The sequence below is a fragment of the Phycomyces blakesleeanus genome, assembly GCF_001638985.1.
Source record: "Phycomyces blakesleeanus NRRL 1555(-) unplaced genomic scaffold PHYBLscaffold_31, whole genome shotgun sequence".
NCBI classification, from domain to species: Eukaryota; Fungi; Mucoromycota; class Mucoromycetes; order Mucorales; family Phycomycetaceae; genus Phycomyces; species Phycomyces blakesleeanus.
Genome location: NW_017265188.1, coordinates 446,729 through 459,008, shown reverse-complemented (window position 1 = coordinate 459,008; position 12,280 = coordinate 446,729). Strand labels below are relative to the sequence as shown.

General features: G+C 34.8%; 3 protein-coding genes across 3 annotated transcripts; all 3 read left to right on the top strand.

Annotated features, from left to right (window-relative positions):
- Positions 1 to 1,435: 1,435 nt before the first annotated feature.
- Positions 1,436 to 6,015, top strand: PHYBLDRAFT_67344 (hypothetical protein; the record flags this gene model as incomplete). The annotated part of the gene is made up of 9 exons (XM_018441779.1): positions 1,436 to 1,481; positions 2,556 to 2,684; positions 2,871 to 2,971; positions 3,053 to 3,123; positions 3,199 to 3,235; positions 3,370 to 3,425; positions 3,503 to 3,577; positions 5,049 to 5,072; positions 5,994 to 6,015. 9 exons carry the CDS (start codon positions 1,436 to 1,438, stop codon positions 6,013 to 6,015), a joined length of 561 nt encoding a protein of 186 aa, XP_018285247.1.
- A 1,635-nt stretch (positions 6,016 to 7,650) lies between these two features.
- Positions 7,651 to 8,918, top strand: PHYBLDRAFT_32217 (hypothetical protein). Its single transcript, XM_018439992.1, has 2 exons — positions 7,651 to 8,013; positions 8,148 to 8,918. The coding sequence occupies exons 1-2, from the start codon at positions 7,762 to 7,764 to the stop codon at positions 8,688 to 8,690; spliced, it is 795 nt and encodes a 264-aa protein (XP_018285246.1). The 5' UTR covers positions 7,651 to 7,761; the 3' UTR covers positions 8,691 to 8,918.
- Positions 8,919 to 9,050: 132 nt separating this feature from the next.
- On the top strand, positions 9,051 to 10,936 carry PHYBLDRAFT_137088 (hypothetical protein). Its single transcript, XM_018429832.1, has 4 exons — positions 9,051 to 9,072; positions 9,173 to 9,212; positions 9,290 to 9,369; positions 9,562 to 10,936. Exons 1-4 carry the CDS (start codon positions 9,068 to 9,070, stop codon positions 10,628 to 10,630), a joined length of 1,194 nt encoding a protein of 397 aa, XP_018285245.1. The 5' UTR covers positions 9,051 to 9,067; the 3' UTR covers positions 10,631 to 10,936.
- The last annotated feature ends 1,344 nt before the right edge of the window (positions 10,937 to 12,280 follow it).

Here is a 12,280-nt window from a genome sequence, read left to right as displayed (position 1 = left end):
TATATAAATGTATTAGTAAAGTTATAGATAAATAATAAAGCTGTTAAACCTTTCTTTCGGACACTGTAGTATGTATATACTGTTACAGTTTATATTGCTTTGAAATCATATTAAAATCATTAAAAAAATTATTTAAAGGATTATTGTAGACATTTTACAGCTACTGTAGATCTCTAATAGTACGTATTCATACTCTTTCTTTTCTCTTTCTCTCTGATAAAGACATTACTCTTTGATACAGAGTCTAGTCGGCGAGTTCTTTTTTTTCTTTACTCGACCCTTCTGCTTTTACATTATTTTCAATATACAATATCTATAACTATTTTAACAAAAAAAATGTAATGATGCTTATACCCTATCAAACTAGCTACATATTTTGAATTATATTTAATGCTGATATAGCCCATCTAATAAAATCAGAACAATAATATGTTTTCTAAGATCAAAGCACAGAATATAACAGGTAAGAATCCCTCCATATCTCTATATGTATATATTTTTATTATTCTTCTCTTGTCTTTTACTTGCTGTTTTACTTTTGTGCACTTTTCTTGATAAATCATCAAGACTAATCATATAATATCAATAGGAACAGCAGCAACAGCAGCAACTAAATCACCAATATCAACAAGTCTTCTGATTAGTTTCCAATATTTTCTTAATATTTTTTTTCTGAAATGCATATATTCAATTAAACGAGAACAAAAGAGAAAAAAAAAAGTAGACAATTGGAACTTTGATTTAAATCTTTGACTCATGATAAACAATAAATGAGAAGAATCAAAATAAAAACGTAAAATAGAGTGAGAAAGAAAAATATAATTTCTAGCCAAAATTTTACATGAATTCAATATATTAAATACTCCTGCGAAATAAAGACAGAACTGTATATCTTTTAACTACTATCTTATCTTTTCTTATAGTCTGTACTTCTTGTATATAAATATTATCTTTGTTGCTGTAAATATATTGAATATTGCAGATACACTTAATACTACTGCCCTATTTATATGCTATTTTTAATATATTTTACATATCGTCAAGAACAAACAAAAAATTGCCGGAAATTGTTCTCCAGTAAGACTTTTGAGCAGAAGAAAGAACGCCATTAAAAACATGATAGTAGTCAATATGTGGCGATAAACGGAGGTCACAGAAATATAATGTCGAATGATTCCAGATAAATTGGTAGGAGAGTGGTGAGACGTGCTGTGTATGTTGGTGTGGTGTAAGAAGTTTGTAAAAAAAAAAACATTTAGAAAAGGAAAAAAGGGATTATCAGATAAACATTCATAGTATTTGTAGCAAATAAAAGTGTTTTTCGGATAAATACCCAGAGAAAATAAAGAAAAAGAAAATATAAGTGTGTAAAAGTTGTTTTTTATTGAGTTAATTTATTTGGGAATATATAGTTTTTCTGAGTTAAGCTGATAGCATGTTATTGAGAAAATTGGATAGTTTTGATAATACTAATTGTGTTGGTAATTGAATATGGGTACTTGTCCGAAACCAACAGTGCCACCAGCTTGTCTATAAATACTTAGGCTCTACCAGTATAAGATATTAAATTGATTTAAAGTACATAATCTATACAAGCCTTGAAATATTGTTAAGATGTAAATAATATACTTCAAGTCTTAATATCTTAAGATAACTTTAAATTTAAATATTTTAGTAAACTGCTGAAGTTGATCTTACTGACTGTATTATTATATTATCTGTTAATGTATATATATTTAATCATCAAAAAAATAAAATTAATATAGACTATCCTAACACATCTCTCTATTTATTTTCTTATTATTTTCAAGAGAATAGAGTGATATCCACAATATATAGGCTAACATGATATTATAGTAGATCAGTATATATTATCTTCTCTTACACATTTGAGTAATCTATCACACAAACCACTCAAGTTTCAATTGCCGTGAAATTTATATAATTAAAATTTTGCTTCTAGACATAATTATGTAAAGAATAAGTCATGCTAGCTAAGATATGTGAATATACATTATAATAACAATATTTTTATTGATCAAGAGTAAGAAAGAGTATTATGTTTGTAGCTCACAAGAGATATTGCATATGTATGTAAAACTGAATAGCCTAAATAAAAAAAAATAGCTTAATAAATACATGCTATTATTTTCTTAATAGTAGTTCTTATCTACTTATATGACTTTCAGGATACTTTGTGAAGCAAAAGAAAACAAAGTGTGGTTATAATGTTAAGGAGAATTTCTTTATTTACTTGGTATTTTTTTTAAAAATAATAATAATAATAATAATAATAATTATCAGTAGTGTGAACATAAAGATATAGAAATATATTCCCCAAAGAAATATAAATGTTATCTAAAACAAGGTAATACTCAAATGTATTCAGTGTTGGTACTATTCAATGTATCTATTAGATAATACCAATAGGTCGTTGATAGAAATATGCGATAAAAAATACGCAATAAAAATATGCGATAAAAAACATGGAGCTTTTACTGAAAACATGAAACTATTTAATTTTCATATGAATTTGTTTTGATTTATCCAAAATAGACATTTTACGCCTTCCGTGCTGCGCCATCCCCATTTTTTTTCATATAAGAATCGATACAATTCTCAATTTCCTGTTATCCCTCCTCTTCCTCCTGGTTTCCTTTCGGTGGTCCTTGGTTTCCGACACGGTAAGAAAATTGTCTTTAAATGCCTATATCCTTCTATCCGTATAAGGTGCATACTGATATTTATTATGAAAACGCACCCCAGACGCGGTTTCTAGCTAAGTTCCAAAAATGATGTCCAGTCTAATAGCAGGTAAAGTATTATACAGACACATGCACACTTTGACACGGTCAATATACTAACTACAGCACAGTGTTTTCTTGTGCATGTTTTTTTTTCTGTCTTCTATGCCCAGCGTCCATTCCACTGTAGCCACGGAGAGGTCCTTCACGTCAAGTTCATGTACCAGGTAAGTAAATACACACACACAGATGCTTTGACACGATCACCACACTAACTATGATTTGATGTTTTCTTTCTTTCGTCACAGTGTCCAGTGTCCAGTGCCGTTTTGCTTTTAAGCACAAGTACTTTTTTAAACCCTACGCGGTTATCTGCTAGGTAAGCAAACACACACACGCTTTGACACGATCAATACACTAACTATGATTCGATATTTCTTTTATTTTATCACAGTGTCCAGTGTCCCGTCCCGTCTTGCTTTTTAGCACAAGTACTTTTCAAGCCTTCCGCTGCTGTTTACTAGGTAAGTAAACGCGTACATACACATATACTTTGACACGATCAACACGCTAACTATGATTTGATGTTTTCTTTTTTTCTATTGCAGTTTCTAGTTCTGTTTAGCTGTTAACCACCATTCTTTTGATGGTGCCTTCATACCATGTATGGTCCACTGAGTTGTAAGTCAATATATACATACTTTGACTCAATTAACATACTCACTTTATACTTTTATATTACTTTATTCTCTTGATAGTGTTCAAAGTATGCTTATGGAGAGGTGTACCGAGAACCAGCTCAGTATTTTACACCCTTCGCAGTTAACAGCTAGGTAAGTAAACGCGCACACGCGCACACACTTTGACACAATAAGTATATTAACCTTATACTCGATTTTTATTTATATCTCTACTCTTGGAGTGGTCACTGAGTACCTCGTATTCTATCGGTCACGATATATCAAAAGGAATATACGTAAACATTTTCATGCAAAATGTGTATATCATGGTCTTTAACAGTGAGTCTCCGGGCTCTTTTCCAACTCGCTCATTGTAGACGCCTTATTTATAAGGCTTGTCTTAATATGAGATTCTGGTTTTTTTATTGAACGCACTGCACTCTTTGGCGTCTAGTCATTGAGTTCGCTCAAGGTACCATGGCCTAAAATTGGTCCGTACTTTGAGCGATTCTACCTGCATTTACTGCAGTGGAAAAGAAACCAAAAGGGATTCCGTCTTGGACTTTATTGTTTGAGATGGAGAAGCTCCAATGTTTGAACCGGAGTAGTCTTTTGACTGCTCTGGATTGTGAACTAGTGAACTGCTTTTCCAGACATACCAACAAGTCAGTAGCCTTCACTCCCTGGAAAAGGTTACTGGAGGGTGCAATCCCCTCACCTTGTCTTGAGTTCTTGTCTTTGTGTTAAGTAGCTTCCGATGAGTCGGGTTGTTTTACAAACTCCCTAATCCTGGTGAAAAGTTTCATCGAAGGCTAAATATACTTATAAAAAACCAACTGAACACAAGTACCGTAAGGGAAAGTAGCTCTTAGTGTAGAGCATACTGGACGTTAAAGACCTTCCTGAGCCACTCATATGAAGGCGAAAGCCGGATGAAATCCACGTCAGTTTTTTCTGTGTTGTGCGGCACATAACATGGAGAAGACTGAGGAACGCAGAGGTAGCTTTATGCTATTTTCTTAGGACGTTGGATATTGGCTCTCCAGATTTTGTCCTTTGGGGCATGTCAAGATTGTCACAGAAAGGTGCAAGTATAAGGGTGTATCACCTGGATGCGTAGAGTTTTTTAAATTCGTTGAGCACCTGGACGTGAGGTAATACAGGTAGATTCCAGCAGAATCGACAGATTACCCAGTACAATCGCCTGTATTTTACTGCTTCCTGTTGAAATGATCCCTGTGCTTTTCAAGTCCCTCATTGCTTAGACTTTGATACTTGTAACCCACGCTCTGGTAAACAGAACTGGACATGAGGGACGAACCCGAAGCAAAGTTAAGGTGCCTAAGTAAATGCTATGCTGTTCACTTGGGTGTCTCAGACACCTGTCCCGAGCAGTTTGGCATTAAAGCATTTCACCGATACTTTGCCGTCATGGTAAATTTGATGCCATGCCGAGTAGGCAGGAATGAGGGTTGTTGAGAAGCTTGGGTGTAAACTTGAGTGGATCGGCCTTCAAGCGCAGGTCTTGACAAAAAAATCTTTATTTTTACTTTTGGGATTTATCGGATATACTTTAAAAGTATATAAATGAATATTTTAATACAATATTCAGTATTAAAATCAGGTCGAATTTTCTTTTACAAGCAAGGTATGTATATGTATAGACACGTATCAACAATGGGCATCATACTTATTAAGTTCTAATAAATCAATACTACAACTTCTTTAGCATTCTTCGTTTAGCCGATCTTCTTTCACTTGACAACTCATGCCTGAAAACATATAAATACAAAGGTATAGTTTTTTTTTAAAAAAAATCAATAGTTTTATGACCTTTCATTAACCTTTCTCATCTCATGTATGCAATTAAGCATTGACATTCAATTAGGCATTGCCACGCAATTAGGCATTGACAAGCAATTAGGCATTAACATGCACTTAATATTATAAACACCAGTCCGAGTATTGTTTTATTCCATATAGGTAATAACCGCCACCTCCTTAAAAGTATTTGAAGATTAACCTCTTTTTTCTTTTCACTCTTCTGGTGGAATATTCTTATGAGATCTCCATAGAGCTAAAATCTAAACTACTTGGCAGCCTTACTATTACTATAAAATTATGTCATTTCTTCCACTCTTATCCAATATTAAACTTGTGACAGGGAGCATTATCTTCTTAGTAGATATATTCGCTATCTTTATCTTCATTGAGAGCTTACATAAATAGAAGATTCTTCATTAGTTCATTAGTTAATTGCGCGTGTCTTTGAACTTCCATATGACCCAGACATATCCTATCTTCCTAAACCTTTCTTTGTATCAATTATGTAAAAAAAATTGCTCAAGTCGTAGCCGCAAAAAGAATATAATTCTTATAGCTGGCGAAGAAATCAATTAAAAGACACAAGAATTGTAATAACCAACCACAGAAATATTTAGCTATTTCTACTTCTCTCTCTTATTTATTATTAATTATGCAAAGAAGCATAGTTTATCCCAACATCTTTGTAATAGCTTAGTAATATCTTACTAACTATCTTATTTTTCTTTATTAACTATCGAAATAGCCATATGAACATCGAAAGATGAAAGCAATAAAGACTATCCTTACACAGCACTTTTGTTTTCTTTTGATCTTTCTTGAGAGAACAAGCTGCCAATTGCCATTATTTGGGTCAAGGATATGATAAAGGAGATCGATATCTATTCTCTTTTCCTTTTAACTGTCTGGACCACTTCATCATATAAGCCAATACTGCCCGTATCACCTTTTCAAATGTAAAGAATAATGATTCAGAAATAAGGTGAAATATGCCCAGATTGTAAAACTATCCTTTTCTCATAATATATTAGATTTTCAATTCAAAGACCTTTTCCTTATATGGGGTTTCACCAGATCTGGATGTTTGACTGTCGGATGTATTGGTAGCTTAAGCACTATCCGATAATAACAAATATAGAAAAAAAGAACTATTGAATACAATTAATGTCTCTTGGTTGATATGGTTTCTCTCATATACCTCAAAATTCATATGTACAATACGCTTGATTAGAGTACCCATAGATATAGCGCTTACGCCCAAACTCCCTACAAGTAAGTTAGACTTCTATAACTTTGTATTCGGATAGCCACTCTTACATAGATTGATTATGTTTTATTTTTGACTTTGCTTTTATATGAACCTTGTCATCAATTGTACATAAAGTACAAAATTTTGTAAATTTTGGCAAAGTCACGACATCTAAAGTATTGAACTATTTTTTTTTGGATGTCTGGATGTTCAGTTTTCATTTCTTGAAGACTCGCCACAGCCAATCGTTTTTCGAATTAAACTACCGTATATCCATCCATCAGTCAAGCATTCAGAGTTGGTGAAACCCCCTATTATGTAAGAGTGGCCCTGGCTTCTACGTGCTTAACCGTTCTCGACTTGTGCATTTGTGGAGGCCTTGACAGCTCATGCTGTTTGACTTGGCTACTAAGGCTTAATATTTAAAGGCACTTAATTTTCCACTGATATAGTATTTAGACAAAAAAAATTTAGTTGTGTTGCAGAATTTGGTAACTCCAAAGAAGCGTTACGCAATTTTCCTTGATTCCCTCTTTATATACATATCAACTTTTTGTTTGTTTCCATACACCACTCATTTTTTACCATTTTATTGCGAGTATAGATAGATTCTATTATTATATCCTGCATTTTCAATTACCTCTTGATGCTTCGAATTATTTACTGTCAATCTGTTCTGGTTTAGTGAAGTAAAAGAGCTTGGGTCTTTACCACTCTATGCCCTTATATATTTTCATGATCTCTTTACTTCTGTTAATGTTTGTCTGTCGGCATGTTCAAACTTTTTTAATATAAGTAGTTATAAACTTATCTCAATAAAAATACGAATTCTATAAGAGTGCTTTCTTTGGACTTTCAGTTAGGACAGCCTCCTACTTAATATACACAACCTTTTTATTTCAGGTACTGTTCTTATATTTTATTATTCTTATTTATATTCTTATTTTGTGATTTAATTTTTACCTGAAAATTAAAATTGCCTTAATTTGAACTCAAAATATATTTTATTTTAACGCCAATCGAAGAGAAAAAGCCACGCCCTGGGTTTTAGGTTAGGATCCTTTGGTGCACCCCAGATTCTTATTTCTTAACCATGAAGAAGCCTCAACGTCCTTTCCAGCCTAAAGCAGCAACTTCGTTTATTAGACCTGTAAAGTCGTTCACTCCACAGCCACCACCACCACCACCACCAAAGAGTGGACCTCGTCTAGCTCCACTTTTAGTGGGTGGCGCATTACTCTATGTGACGGCTACCTATGTCAGTATGGTTGTCTTTAAAAGCAAGGGTGACACTGCTGCCAATACAACCACTACAACCGATACAACCGCACCCAGCGAGTCTGCCGCGCCTAAGACGACAGTGCTCAAACCAATCGAAACCAAAGTCACGCCTTCTCAGTTTGATACTTCCCCTATTTGGGAAAGTGTGGCCAAGAGCTATGACAATGAGATTGGGTGGGATGAGCGCGTAATGGGTATTGGATTGCTACGCCGTTGGTTAGTCAGTCAAGCAAAGGTAATGATGCCAAAAAGAAAATACTAAACTTTTACTTAAAATCCAAAGCAATTATACTACTAATACTACTAGTGGTGATAACCATACTTATTAAGTAATTTTAACTGTTTATTTTATTATATGATTGGTTGTAGGGCGATGTGCTTGAGGTATCAACTGGTACTGGCCGTAACTTTAGTTACTACAAGCCTGAAAGCATTACCTCGGCCACATTTACTGATCGCCATCCACCAATGCTTGAGGAAGCCAAACACAAGTTTGAAAAACAACCAAAACCCTGGAATGTCGAAGCAAACTTTATAACAGCCAATGTGGATGATCCCAAGAGTATGCCCCAAGGGTTTGACACTGTTGTAGATACTTTTGGGTTGTGCTCATGTGGGGATCCCGTAGAGGCTTTAGTTTCATTGGCAGATGCTTGTAAGTCTGAGGATTCACGGATCCTTTTACTTGAGCATGGACGCAGTCACTATGATTGGTTGAATCGTTTGTTGGACACCAATGTTGACAAGCATGTTACTCGGTGGGGTTGTTGGTGGAATCGAGACATGGTTGGCTTGTTGGAGGACAAACGTGTTAAAGAAAAAATGGAGGTTGTATCCATGTATAGATGGCATTTTGGCACAACTTGTTATATTGTAGCAAAGCCAAAAAGATCACCCACAGAGACTAAATGATAATAATAATTATATATATATATAATATGTATATACAATAGTAACTTATGAAATGTATTTTATATCTGATGTTTATATACACATAGACATGTGTGAAATTTGGAAGAAGTATTATATATATATATATATATAATATGTGTATTCGAAATTACACACAAAACAAACAAACAAAAAAAACAAAATCCTATAAATAATAGTAATAAAGTAGAGAGAGTATTCATAAAAGTGAGTAGTGGACGGAGTACAGATGGTGTCTGTCAAAAGAGAGTGACGTAGAGGGCTGGTGCATTCGACGCAATTTTTTTTTCTTTTTTTCGTTTTTATATTTATTTCTGGAAAAGAATTAATTTTTCCTTCTTTTATTTTCATACTACACCATGAGGTAAGTAAATCTGCCACTTGGTCAAGAAAGTCATTTATAGTTTAATAATCCAACAATAAATTGTACTCAATCTAAACTAATCTCTACTTATTACCTATAGCAACGAACCTTTGCAAGAAATCCAGGAGGTTGAGATCGAGGTAAGTTTGTTGATTGCCACTGCTCATCGAGATTCGTAAATCAGCAGAATCTGACCTCTTGTTTGTTTGTTCTATAGTCCAACTGGGATGAAATTGTCGATAACTTCGATAACATGAACCTCAAGACCGACCTTCTCCGTGGTGTCTACGCCTATGGGTATGTATTATTGGCTGACTATTATGATCAATATTATCATATACATATACACATTTACACATGTACACATATATATATGGGTGTATATATATATGTGTATATATATATGTGTGTGTGGTTGTGTGTTTGTGTGGTTGTGTATGCGAAAGAAAACTGCAAGACTGATATTAACTTTTATTTCTTACTTTTTAGTTTCGAGCGTCCCTCGACCATTCAGCAGCGTGCTATCATGCCCGTTGTCAAGGGTCACGATGTTATTGCCCAGGCTCAGTCCGGTACCGGTAAGACCGCTACCTTCTCCATCTCCATCCTCCAGTCGATCGATGTCTCCTTGAAGGAGACCCAGGCTTTGATCCTTGCCCCCACTCGTGAGTTGGCTCTCCAGATCCAGAAGGTCGTCCTTGCCCTTGGTGACTTCATGGGTATTGAGTGCCACGCCTGTATCGGTGGTACCAACGTCCGTGACGATATCACCAAGCTCCAGTCTGGTGTCCACATCGTTGTCGGTACTCCCGGTCGTGTTTTCGATATGATCGACAACCGTGGTGCCTTGAAGACCGAGCACATCAAGATGTTCGTTCTCGATGAGGCCGATGAGATGCTTTCCCGTGGTTTCAAGGATCAGATCTACGATGTCTTCCAGCTTTTGCCCGAGACTACCCAGGTCGTCCTTTTGTCTGCCACCATGCCTTCCGATGTCATGGAAGTCACCACCAAGTTCATGCGTGATCCCATCCGTATTCTTGTCAAGCGTGATGAATTGACCCTCGAAGGTATCAAGCAGTTCTACGTTGCCGTTGACAAGGAGGAGTGGAAGCTCGACACCTTGTGCGATCTCTACGAGACTGTCACTATCACCCAGGCTGTCATCTTCTGCAACACCCGCCGCAAGGTCGACTGGTTGACTGACAAGCTCCACGCTCGTGAGTTCACTGTCTCCGCCATGCACGGTGATATGGACCAGTCCCAGCGCGATGTTATTATGAAGGAGTTCCGCTCTGGTTCTTCCCGTGTCCTCATCACCACCGATCTTTTGGCCCGTGGTATCGATGTCCAGCAGGTTTCTTTGGTCATCAACTACGATCTCCCCTCCAACCGTGAGAACTACATCCACAGAATTGGTCGTGGTGGTCGTTTCGGTCGCAAGGGTGTCGCAATCAACTTCGTCTCCAACGACGATGTCCGTATGATGAGAGACATTGAGCAGTTCTACAACACCCAGATTGAGGAGATGCCCATGAACGTTGCTGATCTGATCTAGATTGTATATATTGTTATGTTATAATAAAACGCATCGTAAACCGCTTTGCGTAATTCAGTAGAAACCAACATATCTATATACATACAAATAATACATTGTTTTCTTTCAAAAAAAAATTAAAGAAGTCTATCGATATCATTACCTATTAGCTCAGGGGATCTGTCCCATTTGGTCAGGGAGCCTTGTTTTTCGGGGCTTATCTTTTTTTTTTATTTATTTATTTATTTATTTTGATTTTTGATTTTTGATTTTTTTTAACGAAGTATCTACGTATGAATGGTAAACCAAATATATTACAATGACATTTATTTTGGATGATTTGCTTTATTGATGTTCAAGACTTGTCAGTGTCTTTAGAGTTCAAAAGGTCTTGGTGTAAAGTTCAATTAAGCCTTATAATGAATAACATGCCATGAGCAGGTGATAGGGTCCCAGATGTGGATCTGAAACGACCGTTTTTCTTAGCCACTCACTGTTGGGGATATTTTGTATTGGGATATAAAAGCGGGAATCAGAAAGAACAAAGTTTTTTTTTTAAAAAAAATTGACTACACCACAGAAAAAATTTGATTTGATATTAAGAAAATTAAAACCCGTCTGCTATTTGATTGGATTTTTACATATTTATCGTGTAACTCCCCTTCACTCTCACTTCTTGGAACAAATACTCTCTATAAAGTTAAGCTAGAAGTGTATAGATCTACAAATGGATAGCTAGTAAAATATCACACACACACACACACACACACATATATATATATATATAAAATACTGGAGAAATTATAAGTGTTGGCACTAAAAAAAAATAAGAAGCAAAGAGTTAAGTAAATAAATAAAGTAAAAATAATAAATAAAGAACCAGCAATGGTTAAACTTGTTAAGATTGACAGCATATTTATCAACTTCTATGACTATATCAAGTATAGAAGCAGTCTTTAACTAGAAAAGTGGGCTATATATACCTATTACTTGGAGGGTTTGAGTGTAATACTATGATTGTTTTTCTATAGGATGTATGAATACCTTTTTAATATGGGAATAGTATATTTTTGAAATGAATACGCTTTCATTAATTGTGAATGAATTTTGTTTTTGTTTTATCATTCTTACGCTTAAATACAACAAATGTAGTGTCCTCTTGTCAGCCAACATCAGTTTCATCAGTGTCGTTGTTATTAGCAAACTCTCCTCAATCTACTAAGCAAAATTTAATAAAACCTCCTGGCAGCATTATTCCGAATAAGCTCTTCGATATTATTGACAGTATTATTATTTTTTACACTGAGATATAAAAAAGGGGGGTCAACTTAAGTAGGGGATTTTCGTAAAGCTTTTTTTTTTCGAGGGGTTAAGGGTTGATTTAAGGTTGAAGTTTAATTAAGCACTAATTGACATCCTTTTTCTTATTTCTTTACTTTTTAATCCAAAAGAAAGCCACCTTTTCAATATTTCACTATTTTTCCACCTTATTTATTTTAATTGATAAAAAACATCCTCTTTCGCCAATACACAACCACAAAATAATAATAAAAGCAATGATTCACTAAAGCATTCAAGAAATGTAATCACCAATTAAAAAAAAAGGCTTCTTGGAGGATGCCTAGCAATAGATATATTGGAATAATTATTTTCTTCTTGTCAATAATTGTC

Coding starts and splice junctions, on each gene's coding strand:
- PHYBLDRAFT_137088 (XM_018429832.1), top strand. Junction 9,213..9,289: donor TCCAGGAGGTTGAGATCGAG/GTAAGTTTGTTG, acceptor TTTGTTCTATAG/TCCAACTGGGATGAAATTGT. Junction 9,370..9,561: donor CGTGGTGTCTACGCCTATGG/GTATGTATTATT, acceptor CTTACTTTTTAG/TTTCGAGCGTCCCTCGACCA.
- PHYBLDRAFT_32217 (XM_018439992.1), top strand. CDS start 7,762: ATGGTTGTCTTTAAAAGCAAGGGTGACACTGCTGCCAATACAACCACT. Junction 8,014..8,147: donor GGTTAGTCAGTCAAGCAAAG/GTAATGATGCCA, acceptor GATTGGTTGTAG/GGCGATGTGCTTGAGGTATC.